This window comes from Ammospiza caudacuta, chromosome 18, assembly GCF_027887145.1.
Source record: "Ammospiza caudacuta isolate bAmmCau1 chromosome 18, bAmmCau1.pri, whole genome shotgun sequence".
Taxonomy (NCBI): Eukaryota; Metazoa; Chordata; class Aves; order Passeriformes; family Passerellidae; genus Ammospiza; species Ammospiza caudacuta.
In genome coordinates this window covers 11,601,836-11,625,242 of record NC_080610.1, presented here as the reverse complement: position 1 = coordinate 11,625,242, position 23,407 = coordinate 11,601,836, and the positions used below count along the sequence as shown (strand labels likewise).

The following is a 23,407-nucleotide window of genomic DNA, read 5'->3' as shown; positions in this document are numbered from 1 at the left end:
GGGACGGATGCTGCTCTTCCCAAACCCAGGGCGAGGACTTTGGCGCGAGCTGCGGGTGCCGGACCGCGGCAGCGAGGGCGGGGGACAGGGAGGGGGACGCGGGGCTGGCTGCTGAAAGGGCTCCCGGGACACTGGCGTTGCACCGGGGTCCCCAGACTGGACACGCCCGCGACCCGCTGGAAGCCGAAGGACCGCTTGTCTATATAGCTCAGAAATCATTTTATCTCCACGAATGTGAACAGGGAATTGCTACGAGTTGCTGCTATCCAGGGAGGGGAGGCTCTGCTGCTGTGCTGGCGGTGCCCAGAGCGGGGCAGAGCCCGGGAGGCTCCAGGGTGGGTCTCAGCCCAGTGTGGGGCTGGGAGGCTCCGTGGTGGCCGGTGCTGGCCTGGCAGCTGTCCAGGAGGCTCCACAGTGGCCTGTCCTGGCACAGGAGGCTCCGTGGTGGCCAGTGCCAGCCTAGAGGTGGCCTGTCCCAGCCCGGCGTGTGGCCGCAGGGAGCTGGCGCCTGACCTGTAGCTGAAGTCCGTAACTTGCACTGCTTTGATTAAAGCTAATAACTGGGGACAGTCTGGAGGCTATTTAAGAAAAACACTTGAAAACTTGAACAGATGTTTTTGATTTTTTTTTTAATTTTGATATTTTTTTTTTTTTTTTAGTTGACTAGGCTGTACATCTTCGTGTTGGCTGCTACAGAGTCTCCTCCCACCCTTCTTCCTCCTCATCCTCCTCCTCTCACCCGGCCCCACAGTGGCCACAGCTCCTATTCCCACTCAACCAGGAGGTTGGGGGCCCCCTCAGCCCCTCTCTCCTGGGAACCCCTGGCTCTCACACTTCCAGGCTGTTTTATTTCCCCCCTTACTGTCAGTTCTACCTTGGTTCCTTGGTTCTGGGTTGCGGTACTGGGGCGCTCACATACCTCCTTTTTTTTCTCTTTTTTTTTTTTTTTTTTTTAAACCCAAAACAATTCCAAAACTATTATGGTCCGTTATTCACTCTGTGTAATTCTGTGTTTAATAGATTTTTTCATTTACAAAAGACTCCTCACCACGAAATACAAAGTGTTTTGATGTTTAAAGGTAAAAGAAGAATAATATCCCGATGAAACCCAAGGTGATTGTGCTCGGAAAAGAGGTACTGTATCCCTGAAAGCCTGTTCAAGCACTAAGTGCATTTACAAATCTCTGAGAATGTTTTTTTTTTATACTAAAATTGACCATTATATTCTACTGTGAGAAGTGCTGGCTGCACTATATTGTTTTAAAAATGAGAAAACAAAAATGAAAAAAAAAAAAAAAAAAGAAAAAAAAAAAAAAACAACACAAAACCCGCAAGCCGTGTGTCCGGATGGTGTTTTTCCCAAAGTAAAACCAGGATCTCGCTGGATGTGTGCTCTGGAGTCTCTTTGCTTTGCTGTGGCCTCCCCCAGAGCCGAGGCACCCCCCTGCTCCCAGAGATTTTTAGGGCACGGAGGAGCACCTATAAATAACCTGTTAACGATGCTGAGCCATTAATCTGACGGCTCCGCCTCACGCCCAAGGGGTGGCACATGGGACAAATCCCTTGGATTAGGGCTGTGGCCTCACGTGCACCCAGGGGACGGGGTCAGGCACCATGTCCCCATCCTGTCACCAGCACAGGGGGTGGCACCTCTGCTGCCATCCATCACTCCTGTTTCCCACTGGGTTTCCATTGCAGGGCCATTCCTTGTGCCCAGGTGGGGTGGGGGCTCTCTGGAGGCCCTAAATCCAACCCTGCTGCTCTGCCCAGCAGCAGCAATCACAGCAGGATAATGGGATTGGATCCCAAATTGCCCCTGGATGTGGATGAATCTCCCCAGCCTCTGTGTCCCATGGTGGGACACACGGCGTGGCCAGGGAGGGGACTGAGGGTGGCAGAGGCTCAGCTGCCTTCTGTGCATGACCAGGAAGGTACAGGGGTGGGATGGGATGGGATGGGATGGGATGGGATGGGATGGGATGGGATGGGATGGGATTTGGGCAGGACAGGGATGAAGATGAGAATGAGATGGAGACAGGGATGTGGATAGAATGGGATAAGAATGGGCAAGAGGATGAAGATGGCAATGGGATGGGACGGGATGGGATGGGATGGGAACCAATGGGGACGGGAATGGGGACAAGATGAGGATGGGGTTGTGACAGGATGAGATGGGATGGGATTTGGGCAAGACAGGGATGAAAATGGGAATGAGATGGAGACAGGGATGTGGATAGGATGGGATAAGGATGGGGAAGGGGATGAAGATGGCAATGAGATGGGATGGGACGGGATGGGATGGGAGGGAATGGGATGAGGATGGGGACAAGGACAGGTATGATGATGGGGACACAGCCATGTGCCTGAAGCTGTCCCATGGCCATGGCTGAGGCCAGGGCTGGCAGCTCCACTCGTCTCCTTTGCTCCTTTGCCCCACAAGGGCGTGCGTGGCTCCGCCGGTATTTGTGGCACCCCGGGAGGGGACCTCTCTGTCACCGGCAGCAGCGAGCAGTGACAGCCGATCTGGGGAACAAAGAGAAATTGGGACAAAAGGAAATTTTCACAGAGGTTAACACTGCTGATGGGGGGGTGCCACTGCCTGCCTGCACGTTAAAATTATTCCGTCTGGAGGAAGATCTCTGCTCAGATCTTTGTCATTAAAAAGATGCCACATCAAAGGAATGTGAGGCTGGAGCACGGCGGGGCCTCTGTGCAGGGCAGCCCCTGAACCAAAGGGGGACTCTACAAAGGCTGGGGTGCACGGAGCCGTGCTGGGGGCTCCAGGAGAAACTTTGCTCCCTCAGTGGTGCCCGTGGGAGGAGGATTCATTAGCGCTGCCTCCATCAGATTCCCCAGCTCGCCATAAATCAGGGCGAGTGGCTGGGAGCGACGGCGCGATCCATCTTGCAGGTCTCCAAGTCATTACATTTCATTAGGAGGTGTGCGGGGGTTTTTATTATTTAGCAGGTTAATTCTGCCCTCAGATCGCTCCTTGGGAGGAGGATTGCGCTGGGGGAGGTTTCAAGTGTGGAACGCAAAATGGATGGTGGGCACCATTCCTCCTTGGCGGGCACCTGCTGCAGTGCCAGCTCTGCCAAAAATGTGCACAGACACTGGTGGGACATGGGGCAGGGACACCTGAGGTACATTCCACCACAGCCCATTGCCCTGCCATTCCATGGAGCACAGCGCCCACAATCACTGTGGGAACACACTGAAAGAAACTATGCTGCTTCTGGCCTACAAATACCTTCCTATTCAAATTATCCCAATAATAATACCAATAATAACACAAATTTCTAAGGCAGGCGTGCACGAGGCTGATATTAAACTTAGCGGCCGCCTTTGCTGTTTGGGAGCGAGGAGGAGAGACAGGCAGTATAAATTGCGCGGCTGCAAAAGGACTTAAAAAAACCCATCTCTCATTTTGATTGATATTAGCTTCACAAATTAAGCTTTAGATTTATCTAAAAATAAATTTGCTTCCACGCTCTGCATTCTGGATGACAAGTGCTTTTCTCTTCCCTTTGTTGGGTTTGTCATCTCTGGCAGGGCAGGGCGGCGCGGGGAGGGGGCCAAGCACCCCCCGTGCACCAGCTGAGGCTGAAATAGCTCCAGATTTGGGGGTAAAAGGGCCAAAATCAACCCCTGAAGGTGGCAGAGGCTTCCTGTACTGGGATGTCACCATGGTGGCTGTGGTGGCTCTGTCCTCACAGAGCCACCGCAGGGTGCAGAGTGATGATGATGATGATGCAGGGGCTTCGTGACAGCTGTCCTTCCCACAGCCCAAATCTTTTTAGAGCTCACTGATATGTGGCCTCTTGGCTTTGGGGCATTAAGAGCTGCACGCGAGGGGAGGAAATTGGTTTATGTCTCATTTTACTGGAAAATCCCATCTCTGGTGCTGCAGCCGGGGGCAGCCACGGTGCTGAGCCCATCTCTGGCTGAGTCCTGCTCCAGGGCTCCCCAGCCACCACACACGGCCCAGCCAGGACTGCCCACTGCAGACCCAGTCAGGTGAAAGCCAAGTTCATTGTTTTCACCCAAGATCCAGCCTAGAAGCAGAGCAGCTCAGCTCCTCACTCTATTATGGAGCAGGAGCCGCCACCTCCGCCTCTCCCAAGGAGCGATAATGAAACATATTCATCCCTCACCCTGGGGAAATACTTAAACCACAATATGAGAGATGTATGTAAATCACATTTAAACGGAGACGGTGCCGTTAACGCTGACGGCGACTCATCGAGTTGGAAGATGAAGCGTCCCCTCTGCTGCTAAAGTGTTTGCTGAGAGAGCAGGGCAGTCCCCAGGCCCTGGCCAGGGTCTCTGTCAGTGTCACCGTGTCACCATGTCACTGGTGCCGGCCCAAAGTACGTACCGCGTACCAAATCCAGCTGTTAAAGGAACGCTCACCCCTGCAGGTGGCAGGGAGGATGAGGAGGAAAGGAGTTACAGAGGGGTGATGGATGGGATGGGCTGAGGATGGGAATGGCATGGGGATCCATGGGGATGGGCTAGGGGCGGGAGGGGATGGGGCACGGATGTTTTGGGGATGCGGGGAGCTGGTTTGCCGCGGTCCGGTAGCGGCCCCAGCGCCGCGCTCGGGGTGCGGGGTCAGCCCGGGGGACCGGGACCGGGCCCGCATCGCGCGGTGTGTGCCGCCCTCCAGTGGAGCGAGCGCGAACTGCATCCCTGCACCGCACCTGTGCATGGTATCCATGTGTCACACCTGTGCATCATCACATCCCTGCGGTGGTATCCATGTGTCACACCTGTGCATCATCACATCCCTGCACCGCACCTGTGCATGGTGTCCATGTGTCACACCTGTGCATCATCACATCCCTGCACCGCACCTGTGCATGGTGTCCATGTGTCACACCTGTGCATCATCACATCCCTGCGGTGGTATCCATGTGTCACACCTGTGCATCATCACATCCCTGCACCGCACCTGTGCATGGTATCCATGTGTCACACCTGTACATCATCACATCCCTGCACCGCACCTGTGCATGGTGTCCATGTGTCACACCTGTGCATCATCACATCCCTGCACCGCACCTGTGCATGGTGTCCATGTGTCACACCTGTGCATCATCACATCCCTGCACCGCACCTGTGCATGGTATCCATGTGTCACACCTGTACATCATCACATCCCTGCACCGCACCTGTGCATTGTAACTGTGCACCGCACCTGCACATCATCACATCCCTGCACCTGTACATCATCACATCCCTGCACCGCACCTGTGCATCGTAACCGTGTACTGCACCTGTACATTGTCACCGAGTGTCACACCTGTGCATCGTAACCGTGCACCGCACCTGTACATCGTATCCCTGAATCGCACCTGAATCGCATCACACCCGTCACACTTGTACATCATCAAATCCCTGCACTGCACCTGTGCATCATATCCATGTGTCACACCAGTGCATCGTATCCCTGCACCACACCTGTACATCATAACTGTGCACTGTACCTGTGCATTGCATCCCCGTGTCACACCTGTGCATCATATCCATGTGTCACACCTGTGCATCGTAACCGTGTACCACACCTGTGCATCATAACATCCCTGCCTTATCCATTACTTTCACGTGGATTCTGTGATTTTATTTCCTTAATTTCTCTTTTCCTTAACTCCCTTTAACCTGTGCATCATATCCATGTGTCACATCTGTACATTATCGTATCCCTGTGTCACACCTGTACATCGTATCCACGTGTCACACCTGTGCATCATAACCGTGCATCACACCTGTGCATTGTCTACAATTGTCACACCTGTGCATCATCACATCCCTGCACACCACGGCCCTGCACCACACCTGAGTTCAGCCCGATGGGTGACCATGCCCAAAGGCACGGCACAGCTCGGCACGGTTTGGCTTGGTTAGAATTTGGGGGCAGGCAGCTCCTCCATCCTGTCCCTCCCCAAACCCTGCTGGCATCCTGACTGTCCCACACCGAATCACTCAGCGCCAGGAGGACACGGCGGTGGCGCGTCAGTCTTTATTCCTAAATAAATAACCGTATAAACCTTGTGCAAAACTCTGTGGCAAAACCATCGGCCTCAGCGGGGCCGTGCTCCCCATCCCGTCCCGAGGCTCCCGGCACAGCACGGCCCCGGCACAGCGAGGTGAAGCAGTGGCGCTCGGTGAGAGCCGAGACCGGGGCAGCTCCAGGCATCCCCATCCAGGCGGGACACCGGAGGGGACAGAGGCTGCAGGAATCCCTGAGGAGCAGACAAGCACCTTCCATCCAGCCCAGCGGCGATCCCGGAGCCGCTCCAGGGCCCGGGCAGAGTCCGTGGGCTGCCGGTGCTGCCGTGCTAGAGCGGGGAGCTCGGGGCATGGCCGTGCCGCCGCTCTGCTGCGCCCATGGTCCCCAGGGGCACCACCACCTCCTCCGGAGGGCAGCTCTTGTTCAGCTCCACCACGCGGGGCACCACGGTCGACCACCGATCTGTGGAGAAGGTGGGAGATGGACAAAGACCACCTGTGGCTGCTCGCCAGGGCCCCAGATCTGCTCCTGGGGCTCATCAGAGGCTGCCAGCAGCATCCTGAGGGATGTCCCAGCCCCAGATCTGCTCCTGGGGCTCGTCAGAGGCTGCCAGCAGCATCCTGAGGGATGTCCCAGCCCCAGAACTGCTCCTGGGGCTCATCAGAGGCTGCAAGGAACATCTAGAAGGATGTCCCAGCCCCCAGCAGGGTGCTCACCTCTCCGCAGCCGGCCCACGGTGTGGGAGAAGCCATAGTACTGGTACGTGTCGCTCTTGCCCGGGTCCTCGCTGATGATGCCCAGGTTCTGGTTCCAGTGGGACCAGTTCACCTCGTCCACCCTGTAGGGAAGGTCAGAGCCACAGGGGCTGCACGGGAGCTAGGGCAGGACCTTCAGCACCCACCAGCAACACCAGTTACAGACCACTACAAAGCACCCAGCAAATGAGTGCTGCACGGTGCCAGCCCCCCAAAAATGCTGCTGGGACAGGCAAAGCTGCCCCCCCAGCCCCCGAGGGCGCCCACCTTTACCTGAAGCACCAGCGGCGGTCGGGAGTCCCGTCCGTGCCCTTCCCCACGGTGACCATCTCCCCCGAGCGGAAAGCTTTCCTCAGGAACACCGGGAAGGAGCGCTCGATGTCCAGGATGGTGGTGGCCCACTGCCAGGGACACCAGGGACTGCCTGAGCATGGAGGTCCCTCACCCATGGAGCTCAATGCTGCAGCCCCACAGCCACAGGCGGCTCCTGGAGCCCCCATCCCGCCACGCCCAGATGTGGTGGTACCTGCAGCTTCCAGATGTGCTTGCTCTCCTTGGAGACTTGGCCCACGGTCTCGCCCATCAGGGCGATGAGCATGTTAAGCAGGAGCACAAAGGTGAGGATGATGTAGGTGACGAGGAGGATGATGAAGACGCCGGGGTATTTGGCGCTCTCGAGCATCTCCAGGTCGCCCATGCCGATGGTGAGCTTGAAGAGGTCGAGCAGGAAGGTGCTGAAGGTCTGGCTGTCCCGGCACGACGGGTAGGTGGGCACTGTGCAGTTGGACTTCTCGCTGCAAGACTCACTGCTGGGACACGGGTTGAGCAGGGACACCAGGGCTGGGGGAGAAGGGACAGGGACAGCGTGTGGGGCTGTGACAAGGACAGGATCCACAATGGGCCCCAGCGTGGCTCCATGCTGGCTGAGACCTTCTCACCATGACAGGAGGCAAAGGCTGAGGCTGTGGGCAGGCGGGATGGAGCTGGAGGTCTGCAGCCCCCTGCCCAGCCAGGCTGAACCACAGGGCTTGTCCCTGCCCTGGTTACCTGATGCATAGCCAATCATGAAGAGCAGATAGACCAGCAGGAAGCGGAACAAGTCTTTGAAGAGGATCTGAAAGTGATGGAGGGCAGGGTGAGGTGTGCTGGACCACAGCATCATCACCAAGCTGTGCCACTGGCACAACTGCCCTGCTCCCAGCCCAGTGGAGAGCCACAGGAACCCTTCACAAGGCCTGCAGGGACCTCTTCAGGCTGTAATTCCACAAGAGCATCACCCCTGGAGAAGGACAAGACCCCACCAGACCTTCTGGATCATGATGCTGTAGGTCCCTGTCAGCTTGAGGCCACGGGTGAAGTACAGGGCGTTCATCCAGCCCAGGACCAGGGCAAAGACCATGACAGCCAGGTAGGCCTCGATGCCCCCCAGGTACAGCCCCGCCGTGACAATCACCAGCACCGAGTAGATGAAGCTGCAGGAGAGTTGGGGTCACACCCTGCAGCCACGAGCCTGGGGGGCACAATGGCTCAGGGTGGCCCTGGGGGCTCCCCACGTACTAGAGCAGCTGGAAGGAGCCATCTATGAAGAAGGAGTTCACACCTGGGCACTTCTTCATGAACAGGTCTTTAATCTGTGGGAGAGAGGCAGAGCTTGGAGGGTCTCGAGGGGCAGGGTCCCCATGTCTGGGGCCACTTTGGCAGGGGTGGATGCCTCAGGGGACAGGGCTGTCACCCCTGGAGACCCCAAAGAGGTGCCAGGGGAGGACCCCCTGGCTTGCCACACTGACATTTGTGCAGAAGAAGAGGATTCCAGTGAGGAGGGTGATGATCTCCCCGGCCAGGCGCAGGTAGTCGGCGGTGCTGGTGTAGGGGTAGGGCGGCTGTGGGGAGAGGACAGAGAACAGAGCTGAGTTGCTGCCTCATGCCCTGGCACAGAGCTCTGCCAGACCCCCCTGCCAGGCAGGGCTGTGCCAGCCTGGGGACTCACGGGGCCTTCCATGGGGCGGTAGTAGGCGACAAGGGTGAAGATGATCATGGCGCTGAGGTAGGAGACCACGCTGATGTAGAAGGAGACAGCCCCAAACTTGCGCCACTTGTCCCTCAGCAGCTCGTTGATGGGCTCCACAGCCAGCATCTCATGGCGGTTCTGGTGGGACATGGGTGATGGCAGAGGGGACAGGGACACCCAGTGCCCCCCAGACCCCTCCCAGTCCCCCCAGCCCTGCACACCTCGATCTTGCTGTTGTAGACGAGGATCTCCAGCACGGACACCTCCTCCCCACAGGTGTCCAGCGAGGAGAGGTCATAGAGAGAGGAGTAAACAGGGCCATAGGCCCAGTCCTTGAACTTCCTGGAGAGGTGCCGGGCGTCCTCATCCGTGATTTCCCTCCGGATGATGTGCTGGAAGATCTACCAGAGGGAGGGATGGAGGGAGGACTGCTGCCCCCAGACCTGCTTGGGGCACCCTGTTCTCCTCCCACCCCATCCTGGGTGCATCCCTCAACCCCCTCCCTGCATCCCAGTGGGCTCAGGGTACTCCCAGGTGCTCCTGGGCTGTTGTCACAGCCCTGCAGGATGCTGCAGCTTTTGGTGACTCCCCTGCCTGCCCCACCAGAGGCCAAGGGCAGGCCAGGGGAGAAGATGGGCAGTGTGAGGGTCTGGAGTTAATTGGGAAAGGGCCAGAACGCAAAGGGGTGTTAATCAGCCAGGTTAATAGGGCTGCACATCCAGGTTTCCACCAGCATCTGCAGAGAGAAGCCGTGCATGCACTGAGTGTGACAGGGCTCAGCAGGGACAGCAGGGAGATGTCCCCAAATACGGAGGGGACACCATACCCCGATCTTGCCAGTCTTGGCCGCCATCATGAGCGGGGAGAGGCCATCGTTGTTGAGCAGCGCCTCCAGGTTGGTGTCGGGGAAGAGCTTGGCGCACTTGACGAGCAGCAGGTCGTACATCTTGGTGACAAACTTGGTGTTCTCGCGGGTGTTGTCGGCGATGGCCACCAAGGCGTGCAGCACGGTGTTGCCGCGGGAGTCCTGGCGCCGCAGGTCCGCCTGCTTGTGCCCGTTCTCCGTCAGGTAGTGCACAATGTGCGGCTGGTTGGTGCAGGCGGCCAGCGACAGCGGCAGCTCACCTGCGGGGACACAGCACCTGTCACTCCTTCCCTGCTGTGGGGACACAGCACCTGTCACTCCTTCCCCGCTGCGGGGACACAGCACCTGTCACCCCTTCCCCGCTGCGGGGACACAGCACCGCGGCTCCTGTCACCCTTCCCCTCTGCGGGGACACCTCGGGGTGCATCCCCCCAGGTCTTTCCCTGCTCACCGAAGTAGAAGTAGCCGCCCTCGCCCTTGGGCTGGAAGAAGCGGCCGCGGGCCTGGGCATGGACATCCGCTCCTTTCTCCACCAGCAGCTCCACGTAGTGCTTGCAGCGGCGCTCGATGGCGATGTGCAGGGCTGTCTGACCTGTGCCAGCACCGCCTGTCAGCCACCGCCTTGTCCCTGCAATTTCCCCCCGCGTCCCAGCCTCCCCAGGTCCCTTCTCCGGTCCCTGAACCACCCCAGTGTCCCCCACCTCGGTAGTAGACGTCCCTGAAGGGCGAGTTGATGAACTCCCGCATGTTCCCCGTCTTCTCGGCGATGTCCAGCAGCACGGGGATGGTGTCGTTCTTGCCCCCGCTCAGGTTGAGCAGGGCTTTGGGCAGGCAGGTCTTTCCCGTGGAGGGCTCTGCGAGTGGAGGGTGCTGACAGGGGGCCAGGGCAAACCCCTCAGGGCCCCGGTTCCCAATGCCAGAGCTGTGCATGCCCATCCCTCAGGAACACAGGGATCGCCAGGGGTCACAGCCCAGCCCTGGCAGCAGGGCAAGGAGCAGCCAGGTCCTCACCTCGGAACTCCTCGTCTGTCAGGCGCTTCTTGTGGGTGAGCAGGAAGGAGAGCAGCCCGTCCAGGCCGGCCGGAGACCCCCGGGACACGATGTCGAAGAGGATGGGTCTGTTGAAGACCTTGAGGACGGGGGGCGGGTCGGGAGCCGGCCCCTTTGCTGCGGGCGGCTGCTTCCTGCGGGGGAAACGCCAGCGCTGGGAAAACAGGAGCCGCTGTCTCGGCTTCCCCCACCTGTGCGACGAGCTTGAGGGTGCTCAGCCACTGGGGACAGGCACTTGGGGACATCTCCGGGCCGGGGTCACCGGTGAGGCCAGGGCAGCATCCCCGTCCACAGCAGCGCAGTGCTGCCAGTGCCTTGCCAGCTCTTTCCAGCTCCCACCCAGGTGCTGCAGCGCTTGGGGCCCCCAGCTGTGCCCCCCAGCAGGGACGGGCCGCGGGTTTGTCACGCTCCGGCACCACGGGTGAAGCCAGACCGGTCGGAGCAGTCGGCAGCGGAGCGGGGGGGACGGACCGGGGGCAGCTCCGCGCCCCGGGAATGGGGGCAGGACGTTTGGCGGCTGCTCCAGCCGGTGATTTCCAGTCTGAGGGCTCATGGGGCATCCCGGCCCCCTCCAGCCGCTCTCCTACGGCGGCTGCACCCCTGGGTGGGGACACTGGCGGGCCGCCCCAGGTGCCCGGCACAGAGGGGCATTGTGCGCCCGGCCGCGGGCTGCCCCCCCCCGGCTCCGGTTTCCTGGCGCGGGCAGGGTGGAGGCTCTCCTGAAAAGCCTTTTCATGCCGCAGCCAGACGGCCGCACCGGCCAGGGGAGCGGCCGGGCGCACAGAGCTTCTTTCATGGTGTCCGTAAGGGGGAAGGGGAGCGCTCTCCCGGTACCGGGGGCTGCGGAGCCGCTCCACGGCACGGCACAGCCACTGGGACCCGCTGGGAGCTGCTCCCTGTGCGCGGCACCTCTGCCCAAAACACCCCAAAGTGCCGCTCGGAGGTCCCCCCATGTCCCAAACAGAACGTGTCCATCCCCACCGAGATGTCCCCAACAGAACATCCCCATCCCCACCGGGCGGTCAACGTCCCCATCCCCACGGGGGTGCCCCCAACAGAACGTCCCCAAACCCACCGGGGTGTCCCCAACAGAACGTCCCCAACCCCACCGAGGTGTCCCCAGCTGAACGTCTCCAAGCCCACCGGGGTGTCCCCAACAGAACATCCCCATCCCCACCGGGCTGTCGCGTACTCACTCCGCGACCCTCCTGCGCCAGCGCTTGTTCTCGCTGGGGTGGTGGCGGTACGTGCCGTAGTCGAACAGGGAGTCCATGGGGGCTTTCTTGGGCGCGGGGACCACGGGGGACTCGTAGATGGTGGCCTCCAGCAGCTCCATGGGCTTCGGGGCGCCCTTCCGAAAGGCCCCGTGGAATTTCATGCGGAGGTTTTGCTTTCCATCCCCGGCGCCGGGGGCACCCCGGGCTGCCTCGGCGGGGCTCGGGGTGTCCTCGCTGTCGAACAGGTTGGCCAGAGAGGAGAGCGGGAAGGATTCGTTCTGCAGGGAGCCGTCCTCCCCCGCGCCCTCCGCGGCATCGCTGTCTGCCATGGTCCCTGCCCGGAGGGACGGGCACGGCTGACCCGCCTGGCTGGCTGTCACCCCCGGCTCCTTCCACGACAGCAGGAGACCTGGCAGAGGAAAACTCCGTGTCACCCCCAAAATACCCTCCCCATCCTTTCCCCGCGGCGGGACAGCTCCCACACCCACCCTGGCAGAGGTTGGGACCCGCTGTAGCTCAGAATCTCCCGGCCGGTCCTGCCTTGTCCCGGCTCTGCTCGGCACCCACCCACTCTCTGCGGGGACCCCTCACGTCTGCGGGGGCCCCTCGGGCTGCGGCGCTGGGCGAGGGCGAGCCCGGCCCCGCTGCGGTCAGCCGGGGTGCAGCCCAGGACAGGGCACAGAGCAGACCCTGTGCGCTGCGATCTGCCGCCCAAGGAAAGAAAACATTCCTTGGGATACTCCCCACATCCAAGGAAGCGCCCAGAGGCAGCAGGAGCTGCCACAGCTGCAGGGCTGGGAGCGGGGCCAGGGCTGCTCCTGATGCTCCCCAAGCCAGGGGGGCTCGGTGGGACGCGGATCTGGGCACCGGGAGGGGATGGGAGCGGCACGGGGGGGCAGGAACAGCGGCTGGGACAAGAAATTACGGGTTTAGGTTACCCAGAGGGACGTGGGGATGAAGGAGAGACGTGCCAGCAGAGCGCTGTACCGTGTCACCGCGTCCTGCCCGCCACGTCCGCGGCACGGACAGGTGACTGACCCCAGGCACTCCCCCAGCCCCGCTTCCCACCAAAACCCTCCGGAGAAACCCTGAGCAGCGTCAGGGCTCAGCACGGCTCCTGCCCGCGGGGAGCTCAGCCCTCCCGGGACGGAAAAAGCAGCGGGAAACGTGTCATTTAGTGCTGGGCTGAAGCTCTGTGCGACAACCACAGGGGCAGGCTGGGCCTCGTCAGGAGGGCAGCCCGGCCGGGGAAAGGGCTCGAATGAGGCACAGGGTGCTGGCAGCCACACGGTGGGCACGGGGGATGAGGGAGAAAACGGCCCCAAACCCTGCAGTGACAGGGAGGGGGCTCAGGCAGCGACCCCCTTCTCCCTGCCACACTTGGGGACACCCAGAAAGGACAGTGCAGCCCTGGGGGACACAGAGCTGACAGATTCTGCTCTTTGCTGACTTCTCTGCCATCCCCATCTCTGCAAGAAATTCCACAAGCACCCGCCAAAGCCCGCAGGTCCCACATCCCGACCCCATGCAAACAGGAGCCCTCGCATGGCCGGCTTGACCTTGGACAAGGGAATTGCCAAGCAATTCCCTGCGGGCTGGGAATGGGGACGGAGCACCTGACCTGTCCAAACTGTGCTGGGACCCGGGAAAATGCAGCTTTAAGGAAAACCTGGATGCGGCACGGGCTGTCCCACACCTGCTGTCACCGGCCAGGACTGAAGCTTGTGTGGGGAATGAGGGACTCAAGGCTGGTGCCGTCAGCCCCGGTGCTGCCAGGAAAGGTGCTGTCACAGGGGTTTGATTTGGCCCCTGGGTTATTTGGGTTTGGATTTTTCAAACTTCCTCACCTCATGGAATAACCGAGTCAAGGCACAGCTCTTGCATCCAAACATAAACCCCACCTGTGTTCCCACCTCTTCCCAGCATCCCAACCTCCCAGCTGGACCAGTGTCCCCAGTCAGTGCCCACTCCTGCCCACCACGGGGATGTCACCAACACCGGGATGTGCGGGGACATCCACGGGTGGGCGGCAGGGAGGGTGTCCCACGGCATTAAAGGGTGATTAAGGGTGGGAGTGAATCACTGAAACCACAGCGAGTTCTAGTCGGAAATCCTCATCCTGAGTGATGCAGCTGCTTCCCAAAATCATCCTCACTGCTGTGCTCACCTCGGCAACAGCCGGGAGCTGAGTGTGGGCAGCATGGGGGGCTCGGTGCCGGTGGGAGCCCCCTCCTCAAAACCCACCCGGCACCTCAATCTCGGATCATGAGTCCCCAGGCTGTCCGGACACTGCCGGGGCATCCATGAGGGTCCACCTTGCCCTGCCCAGCTCAGCCCTCGACCTGGTCTCCATCCTGCCCCGCTCCCCGCGTGCTCCCCATCCCGCCCCATTTTCCGCGTCCCCGCACCGGCGGCTCCATCCAGCCCCGGTTGCCCGTGTCCCGGCCCGTCGCACTCCCGGTGGTGCCCCTCTTGCCCGCTGCCCCGGTTCCGTACCGCCAAAGGTCCCGTGGAAAGTCCCGTAGGCTCCGGCGCCGCCGAGTCGCCCGGGGCCGCTCCCCAGAGCGGCTCCTCCCCGCCCCGGCCCCGGCTCCAGCGGCGGAGGCGCCACCGGGACCCGCCCTCGGGCTCGGCCCCCGCCCGCCCCCGGGAGCACCGGCCACAAACAGCCCACAAGGAACAGCCCTCCCAAAATACCCTTCAAAAAAAATCAGCCCCCCCAGGAAAAGCGTCTCTGGCATAGGCCTCCCGAAGAACAGCTCCAAAACCCCTCCCATAAACAGCTCTCCTAGGACACAGCTTCAAAACAGCCTCCCAGGAACGGCTCCAAAACAGCTCCCCTAGGAAAAAAAAACCCGAATTTCCCTACCCAAAACAGCCCTGCTGCAAAACACCTTCCCTAAAACAACCTCCCCAAACACTCTTTCAGCCCCAAATGAGGCTCCCAGGCCACGGGTGCTGTCAGTTTTTATTAATTGCTGCTCCTGGGGACAGTCCCTGGTTTCTGAATCCCAGCACTGGGGCTTGATCCCAGGCCAGCACTTGGAGGAGTTGGGATCACCCAGGAAAGTCATCAGTTCCTCCTCCACGGGCATCATTCCGGACAATCCAGTGCCAATCAACACGAGGTGCCCGTCGGTGGGTTCCAGGCACAGCCCGAGTGCCACTTCATTCATCAGCAGGACACTTCATTCCCTGCCCCACTGGAGACAGGAATCCAGGGGTTGGGACTAGAAACACTTGTTCTTCCTCTTGGGAAATCCAAGGGCGACACCCACAATTGTTTTATTGCCATATTCTTAATAGAAAGTTAATTACTGTTAATTTTTTGGTTAGAAAAGACATTATCCACTGCAGATCCAGAGAGGAATCGAAGTCACCGGAGAGCTGGGAGCCGCCCCAGCTGCCTCAGTGATGAAGACATAGGGAACACCCATCACACGTTATTTAATCTGTGCCAATCCTGTGCCAGCTTTAGGCTTTGTAGCTCAGCTCAGCGTTCATCTTTGTGTACATCTCATAAATTGCATCCAGGATTGGAGTGACCCTGGCGAGAAACTGGTGGATTTTTTCTATGCTTTCCTCTTCCTTGACTTCTTTACCCTTCTCCAAGGCCTTCAGCAAATCGGATTTGTAGGGAAGAGCATAGACTGAGCCCTATAAAACAGGGAGAGGGTGTTTGACTCCCACAAACCCAGCAGAGACCATGGGTGGGGTTGTTCCTATGTGCCAATGTTGTGGGCTCTCCAGACACTTGTCAGTGCATGGAAACAGCCTTAGGGATGGTGGCTGGGTGCTTGGAGAGGGAGGGGATGCTCACCGTGAAGAGCTTCTGCAGCATCCAGCCGTGGTATTTCTTCAGCGCGATCTCGTAAGCCTTCAAGGCGTTCACTCGGATGAGGTTGGGATGCTCCTCATCCCTCTCGCCGTCAGAGATGCTCTGCAGCAACACCAGAATGAATTTCAGACCCCTGGGAGAAAAGCAGAGGTGTTGGGCTCAGGGAAGTGGGTGCTGCTTCCCAGCTTCCAGCCTGGTGTTTCCAAGCGTCCCAAAAACCCGCAGTCCAGCAGCGCATCCCTCTCACAAAGCTGGTGCTTGTCCCTGTGTGTCCATCCAGGGAAGAGAGAGAGAGAGAAGGGCTGGATGGAGCCCCAGGGCAGGATGGAACCCCCAGGTGAGGCCAGGGCTGAGGGCTGAGCTGGGCAGGTGCAGCCCCATGGACCCTCCAGGTCTGGACCTGTCCAATTTGTGGGCTCAAGCTCTGAGGTTGAATTCCCCTGTGGGGAGATTTGCGGAGAGGGTTCCCAACAGCTGTGCTCCCCAAATACAGCACCCCATTTCCAGCTGCCCAGCCCCAGCCCACAGGGCCCAGCCCAGCCCACACAGGCTCCATTTGGAGCTCTCCAGCTTCCCACATGCCGGGACAGAACCAGAGCAGCTCCCGACGCCGTGAATCACCTTTTCAACCACATCAGCGCCAGTGTTGCACCTATCTTGGGCCAGGCCGAGCCGTGCAGCTCCTTCTCCACCTCCAGGATGTTCTGCAGAGTTTTGAACTTGGCAGGGTTGGAGTCATAAACCGCCCGGATTTTCTGAGGGCAGAAAAGGGGATTGGCACCCATGAGCAGGGACTTTGAGCAGGAGCTCTGGGATAAACTGTGACGGGGTGAGCCACTGCTGAGCCCAAAGTCCCCACAGGAAGAAAAGCCCTTTGAAACATCTCCAGTCCCACAGCATCTTCCCCTAGGGATTCTCCTCTCTGAGCCCACTTGAGTCCCTTCCTACCTTGATATTTCCAGTCAGGTCTGCTTTGACCGGCGAGTAGACGATGGGAGTACCCAGGCAATCTGTGCAGACAAGGGAGGGAGGACAACTAGACATGGGTGACACAGGGGACACCACACACTTCCCATAACAAGTTTCACTTTAAGCACAGCCCGGCCACTGAGACTAGAAAGGGATCTCTGAGCTTCATACACGGCTGTTGGCCCTTGGGACAGCCCTGCCACCCACTGCGACCCCATCAGTGACCTCCAATCCCCATGGCTGCGGGACACAGCCCTGGCAGAACATCCTGGAACAGCCTGACCGGCACCGGACACTGCCCGTCCGCAGCCCTATGTCCTGCCCTTCCGGGGCTGCCACCGAGCCGCCACACAATAGCTGACATTGTGGAGGGCAGCGGGCACGCTGTGCCACGAGGGCGGCCACGCCGACACCCACCCGTGTCCCGACACGGGGTGGGATCCATGGGTGGGATGGCCGCTCCTGCCCCGGGCGATGCCTCTGCATGGGGCGCTCCAGGGGACGGCAGGACGCTTCCCAACGGGGCTGCTCGGCGGGTTTGACAGGATCGTGATGCAACCCCGGTCCTGGCAGAGCAGCCGAGCCGGGCGTGAGCCCTGGATCAGGTAGGGGGGGTCACCACCCAGAACCGGGGAGGGGGCACTCGGAGCGGCTGAGCCCGCAGCAGGCCTGGTCCCAGCCCGTATCTCCCAGCCCCGGCCACCCCGGTCTCACCGAAGAACGGCGGCAGGTGCGCCACGGCCTCCAGGAAGGGCAAAGTCTCGATCTGCTTGTCAGCCGGCAGCGGCTTGAACTCGTGTTCCAGCAGCAGCGCCATGACCGGCGCAGCTCCCCCACTTTCCCCCTCACCGCTCCCCGGCTGAGGGGGCTCTGAGGCAGCGGGGGCCGACCCGGCAGCGCGCCCACGCCACGCTCCGCCCCCCGCCGCTCCGACCAATGGCTGCTCATCTCCCGTACGGCCGATGCGCAGCCATTGGTCAGAGTGGCGGGGGGCGGGACTTTGAGTCTAACGAGGAGACCACGCCCCCTCGCCCCCTCAGACTCGGGGCCTGGCCGTGCCCGGCACCGTGCGCTGCCCCGGCCGCGTTCCTAGCGCCAGGCGGGCTGGCGTTAATTATTCACGGGAGATAAATATTTTATAGGGAACAGATGGAAAACAAACCTCAACGCGCGGGAGTGATGACACACCTCAGTGAGGGGTTGGGTGGGAAAACGACACCGAGCGGGGACACGGAGAGGTGAAGAAGAGGTGGGAGCGGAGGGAGAGGCTCAGCCCGTCCGCTGCGTGGGGAGCGGACTTGCCGGTGGCAGGGCCCCACATGCGGTGTTTTTACCGGTTATTCTGGAAAAACTGGTCGTGGGGCGATAGCGATCGCTGCCTGGCAGGGCGGGGGCGGATACAAGGCGGGTGCGGGGAGCTGCGGGTCACCGGCGGGGGCTGCCGGCTGGTGCCGCCTCCTTCCCCGCTGTCAGACTCCCGTGCTGCCCGGAGCCCCTCCCGGGACGCTTGAAGCCTTTCCTGGGGTGCCAGGACCAGTTCCACGGTGCTTGCGGTGCCCTGAGCCCACTCAGGGTGCTCGGAGCTTGTCCTGGGATATCCAGCGCTCACTTCGGGATGCCCGCAGCCCCTCCGGCGGTGCCCGGGCTGTGCCGGCTCACTCAGGGGCCGGTCCGCTTGGGTTCGCTGCAGGCGCGCCGCGCCGGTGCCCTGCCAAGGCGGGCAGAAACAGAAACCTTTAACCCCTGAGATATTCACAGCGCCACAAACCCCGCGGTGCTGCGCGCTCCGAGCCGGCACAGGGCTGCACCCGCACATCCTGCGAGCGCTCGGGACGCGGTGGAACCGGGCCGGGTCGGAGCCAACCGATTCCCCGCCGCCGCTCCATCTCCCGTCCATCCCTCTCTCCCCGCCTCCCTCCGTCGGTCCCCGCCTCCCTCCGTACTCGCGGAGCCCGTCTCGCCGTGTCCCTCGGCGGGAGCCGTCGCGGGCGGGCGCGTTGCGATGTCGCTGTGGCTGCGGCGGGGCCGCGGCCCGGAGCGCTGGGCGGCCGAGCGGCGGGAGCTGCAGGAGCGCAGCCGGCAGCAGTGGGAGAGCACCAGCCGCGCCTTCGCCCGCGCCGCCGCTGCCTGCTCCCTGCAGGCTCGGTGGAGCGAGCCCCGCGTCCCCCCGCCCAGGTAGGGCCGCGGTCGGTGCGGCGGGTCGCGGAGCGGTGCGGGGATCCCGCTCACCGCCGGTGTGTGCGGCAGCGCAGAGGCGGCGCGGCGGGACGCGGAGGAGGCGGCGGCGCGGCTGGAGCGGCGGCGGGAGCGGCTGCGGCGGCTGCTGGGCGAGGAGCGGGAGGCGCTGGCGGCGGAGCTGCGGGAGCGGCGGCAGCGGGGCGGGATGCGGAGCCAGGAGCTGCGGGACGGGCCCGGAGAGTGCGGGAGGAAGGTGAGGGAGCGGCCCAGCCCTGCTCGTCCTGTGCTTCAGCTGTACCAGCGGCGCTTGCTGGAGTTGCCAGCCCTGAACCTCTGTGAGCCTCGGCGGGGTTTGGGATGCTGAGCACTCCCGTATCCTGACCTGACCCAGCTCTGTGTTCCCAGTTTGCTAAGCCGCCGCTGCAGGAGCGCTGGAATAAAAACAACGCGGAGCTCCGAGAGGTGATGTTGCTTTCTCTTGAGTCCCTGCTGCCTTGTATTTATCAAATTGGTTTTTAACTTGAAAATCGTCATATCTCTGCTGTGGTCACTCATCTTGCATCACAGCAACTGCCCCAAGTTCTGATAAACAAAAGGCAGAGAAGTGAAAGAGTTTAAATTTAAATAGTTTTAAAAAGTTCTCTCAAAGCTGTATTTTTAAAAGTCAGAAATCTGTTCAGACTCTGAGCAAATTTTCAGAGCTCACAATGTCAATATCTCAGGCACATAAAATATAAATATTACAAAAAATATAAATCTTAATATCTCAGTTGTACCTGCCATGCTGTGGTGCTTCCTCATTCTTTATTCCATCCAAGTGCTGCTCCAACATTACAGTCCCGTGTCACTGTCACTGTGGTGTTTCCCATGTGACAATGACCCTCAGGGCCTGGTGGGCACCTTGGACACTCAGATCAGTCCATCTCTGCAGAGGCAGATCCTCCTGGCATTTCAGGTGCTGCTCCAGAGAGTCTGGAAGGTCCCGGGGGACAGAACCTCTGGCACTGATGGCCCTGCTACATCTGTTGTGTCTCCAGGCAGAGTCTGAGCTGCACAAGAAGCACGTGGGGAAGGCTTGGGGTGATCAGCCAACACAACAAAACAAGGTATGGGGGCAGCCCTGGTGTTCTGGTCACTGGGAGGACTCTGAAATGTGTGTGTGGGTGGAGGGTGACACTTGTGCCACGGGAGCTGCTGCCAGGAAGGGCACTAACATCTTGCAGGAGTCTGCTCTGTGGATTTTCTGAGCCAGAAGTTGTTTCTTTGTGTCAGGCTAACCCGAAATGCTGTTTTCTTATATTTGGGAAAGGAAGAGGTGACCAAACTTGAAGAGAAAAAACGTTATGAAAACGAGTACGAAACGGCACGAGGGGAAGCACTGGAAAGAATGAGACAAGAGGAAGAGAAGCCTCAGCTGGAGAAAACCTTGCTTCAGCAGATAGAAGAACTGAAACTGCAGGAGACAAAGGTAATCTTGACTTTCTCCTCATTGGAGAAAGGAATTTGTTGCTTCACTTGGAAATACAACAAGGCTGACCTGACCTCTTCTCTGCATGTTTGCACTGCAGGGAGGGTTTTCCCTGCCTGCAGAGGAGCAGAGCAGGGTACAAACTCTGGTCAAGCATGCTCTCTGGGGTGTTGTACTCTCTCTTGGTGCTTGTGTTTACCTTTTTAGGCAACAAAGCTGAAAAAGGAACAAGAGAATTTATTAAAGCAGCAGTGGGAGCTGGAGAATTTGGAAGAAGAAAGGAAACAAATGGAAGAGCAGCGGAGGAAGAGTGAGCTTGGGTAGGACATCAAGCGGAGCTTGTTCTGGATGGAGTCTGTTCCTGTGCCCACAGCAGTACTTGGGGCACCAGGAGATATTCCAGGTAGCAGTGGTAGGATGTAAATATCTGAGTTTTGGTGGACTTGCCCACAGCAGCCAAGGAGCAGAGGCACTGGTGCTGTTACTGCTTTTTGTTTCTGGTAGCAGGTTCCTCATTGTCACAGATGTACCTCCCCAGCTGCTGCTGTACAATGATGTGGTGCTTTACAGTCAGTGTGATACTGTTCTTTTTTTAAATTTTGCTTTTTTTCCTCCTTCAGTCGCTTTCTGAAGCATCAGTGTGACGTCCAGCTAAGGAGACGAGCGCAGCAGGTACAGGAGGAACTGGTAAGAGATTCATTTGTACTTTCTAGATGCTGTGTGGTGAAAAAACTTTTTGTGTGTGGTTTGTGTCTGCCTCTGATTCCTACAGATCAGGGGGCCCCTTCCAGCTTGTGCACAGGGCTGGAGCACAAAGCTCACGGGGAAGCAGCAGATTGAGCATCGTGCTGAGCACACCCTTGACACTCAGCAGTAATGCCTAGAGGAGCCCTGCACACAGGCTGGGAGGCTGTTGGATAATTAATCCCATGATTTTTTCTCCAGGAGACAGACAGGCAAATCTTATCAGCCCTCCTGGAGAAAGAGGAGGAGGATCAGAGCTGGCAGAGCCCGCGGCAGGGACGGGTGGTGGCAGACGTGGCCTGGATGAAGAAGGTCATTGAGGAACAACTCCAGCTGGAAAAGGAGAGGGAAGCAGAGCTTGAGACTATCTTCAGGTGAGTCTGTCCAGCTCTGAACCTCACCTGAAGACTCCATGTGTGTGGATGTTCCAGGTCAGGGGGTCTCTGAGAGGCACAGGTGGTATGGACACACCAACAGGCAGGGAACAAACCTGAAGAGAAACCCAAGTGCTCCTCTAAAGCACAGGATAGCTTGTCTGTGCCTGTGGGGTATACAGGGGGGCTAACCTCAGAGATAATTCCTCCTCTCTCCTTTAGGGAAGAAGCAAAAAAGATATGGGAGAAGAGGGAAGAAGAATGGGAAAGGGAGAAGGTGGCCAGAGATCGCCTGATGCGTGAGGTGATGACCTGTATTGATGATGTTCCTTGGTTCAATGGAACCATCGTTCCACTTGTAACCCACCACCCCCTGGAGAGTTAGAACCTTCCATGCTGGGGTGGAATTGTTTTGCTTGTCTGGTGTGTTTCCTGGGAGCTGTGTGACCATCCCCTCCCTTTGCTCAGGTCCTTGCAGGCAGGCAGCGCCAGATCCAAGAGAAGATGGAGCTAAACAGGAGGGCCCAAGAAGAATCCATTAAATATCGAGAGCAGCTGATCAAAGAACTCGAGGAGGCCAAGGAAGGGACTCGTCGGGAGAAGGAGCAGGAGCAGGAGCAGCAGAGAGGCCACAGGAGGGAGCTGCAGGCACAGGTAGGCTGAGCTCCCCAGTGCACACCTGGCTGCTGAGGCTGCCCCACCTCACCCAATTTCCCCTGCACAGGGCACAGAGCACAGGTTGGGACTGGAGGAGCAGCAGGAGGGATCAGCCCAGCAGCACCTGGAGGCCAAGCAGGGCTGGCACAGCAGGGTAAGGTCACACCTGGGTCACTCCAACACACGAGCCCAGCGTGGAGTGACACCATCAGTGTCTCTGATCTGCACTTTAGACATCACAGTGCCAGGGCACTTCCCCTCACAGAGCTCCACACTTCTCTCTTTCCTTTTTTTGCTGATATTGATATATTAGTCCCTCTCTCTTAAAGAATTTTTGAGGCAGATGTGTTGCTAATGCCTCAAATGTTGCTCAGTGCTGAAAGGGATTTATTGGCTGCATTAGTGCAGTTGGTACAGTGCAAATCCCCTGCTCAGTGTTTTTGTTGACTGTCCTGCTTTGCTGGCTCTAAAATCAAATTTGAGTAACCCTACCTAAAGCCCCTGCCCAACCCATCAGCTCCTGTGCATGTTCAAGAGTTTTTGTGGATTAATTCCAGAGCCCATGAACTTGTGCTGATCTTTGTTTTGACCCCATTAGTTCTACAGTTACCCAAGAGCAGCTTGGACCTGAGGAATGAGCATGAGATGCAGCTCCAGACTACAGAAAGAAAACTCTGAGGACTCAAGGAACTCCTGAAATAATGGTGCTTCTGGAATAGCCTACAGTGAGATCAAGACTTGACTCAGTAGATTTCTGAAAACATTTAGTTGTGGCCAAAATGAAGAGAAGAAAAGTGAAGAAGTGAACTGCTTCACTTGGCATTCTGGAGTTGTGCTCATGTATTTCAGTACATGAGAGGCTGAAGCAACACAGCAAATTCACCTGAGCCACCAAAGAATCTGTCTCCCCAAGGAAGAGGAGCTGTGGGGCTGTGCCAGACTCCCACCCTGGAGAATCAGGCTGTGCCTGGCTTCCCACTGGACTGTGAGGGGTTAATTAATAATGTACATTGCTAATCAGTCAGATCATGTGTGCTGGGGCAGCAGTGCTTGTCCACTTCCTCTCCAGAAGGTGCTGGAGACTTAACCATTGTTTTTCACTTGTTTCATAAATAATGAATAATTGAAACCTGAACAAGGATTTGGTTTTGTTACATGAGCAAACTACAGCAGCAACAGGAGAGGAGATTGAGTTGATTATTGCAGTTCATTCCTTGCTGTTACCATCCACAACTGCAGACTGACATCAGTCCTGTCACAGTGCACAAGGA

General features: G+C 58.9%; 3 protein-coding genes across 3 annotated transcripts; 1 reads left to right on the top strand and 2 right to left on the bottom strand.

Annotated features, from left to right (window-relative positions):
* Nucleotides 1–6,073: 6,073 nt before the first annotated feature.
* TRPV4 (transient receptor potential cation channel subfamily V member 4) lies at nt 6,074–15,006 on the bottom strand. The gene is made up of 18 exons (XM_058816492.1): nt 14,951–15,006; nt 14,076–14,606; nt 12,500–12,612; nt 11,888–12,317; nt 10,653–10,825; nt 10,343–10,495; nt 10,093–10,233; nt 9,603–9,901; nt 8,998–9,177; nt 8,756–8,914; nt 8,556–8,648; nt 8,326–8,399; nt 8,075–8,240; nt 7,816–7,882; nt 7,295–7,608; nt 7,042–7,169; nt 6,730–6,851; nt 6,074–6,475 (listed from the first exon to the last, which is right to left on the bottom strand). Exons 1-18 carry the CDS (start codon nt 15,004–15,006, stop codon nt 6,342–6,344), a joined length of 3,333 nt encoding a protein of 1,110 aa, XP_058672475.1. The 3' UTR covers nt 6,074–6,341.
* On the bottom strand, nt 14,867–17,569 carry GLTP (glycolipid transfer protein). The gene is made up of 5 exons (XM_058816855.1): nt 17,430–17,569; nt 16,695–16,756; nt 16,368–16,501; nt 15,729–15,879; nt 14,867–15,565 (listed from the first exon to the last, which is right to left on the bottom strand). Exons 1-5 carry the CDS (start codon nt 17,530–17,532, stop codon nt 15,383–15,385), a joined length of 633 nt encoding a protein of 210 aa, XP_058672838.1. The 5' UTR covers nt 17,533–17,569; the 3' UTR covers nt 14,867–15,382.
* Nucleotides 17,570–18,717: 1,148 nt separating this feature from the next.
* On the top strand, nt 18,718–23,172 carry TCHP (trichoplein keratin filament binding). The gene is given in 11 exon segments (XM_058816866.1): nt 18,718–19,146; nt 19,299–19,355; nt 19,931–19,999; nt 20,203–20,361; nt 20,569–20,681; nt 20,982–21,048; nt 21,307–21,479; nt 21,702–21,783; nt 21,948–22,133; nt 22,204–22,290; nt 22,735–23,172. Coding segments are annotated over 11 exon segments (1,455 nt in total). The 3' UTR covers nt 22,768–23,172.
* The last annotated feature ends 235 nt before the right edge of the window (nt 23,173–23,407 follow it).

Excerpts from the sequence above, each read along its gene's own strand:
- TRPV4 (XM_058816492.1), bottom strand. The coding sequence starts at position 15,006 with ATGATGCCCGTGGAGGAGGAACTGATGACTTTCCTGGGTGATCCCAAC. Across the intron at positions 10,826-11,887 it reads TGGCGCAGGAGGGTCGCGGA|GAAGCAGCCGCCCGCAGCAA; the intron begins GTGAGTACGCGA and ends TTTCCCCCGCAG. Across the intron at positions 10,234-10,342 it reads CAGGGACGTCTACTACCGAG|GTCAGACAGCCCTGCACATC; the intron begins GTGGGGGACACT and ends GTGCTGGCACAG.
- GLTP (XM_058816855.1), bottom strand. The coding sequence starts at position 17,532 with ATGGCGCTGCTGCTGGAACACGAGTTCAAGCCGCTGCCGGCTGACAAG. Across the intron at positions 16,502-16,694 it reads ACCTGACTGGAAATATCAAG|AAAATCCGGGCGGTTTATGA; the intron begins GTAGGAAGGGAC and ends TTCTGCCCTCAG. Across the intron at positions 15,880-16,367 it reads GCGCTGATGTGGTTGAAAAG|GGGTCTGAAATTCATTCTGG; the intron begins GTGATTCACGGC and ends CTTTTCTCCCAG.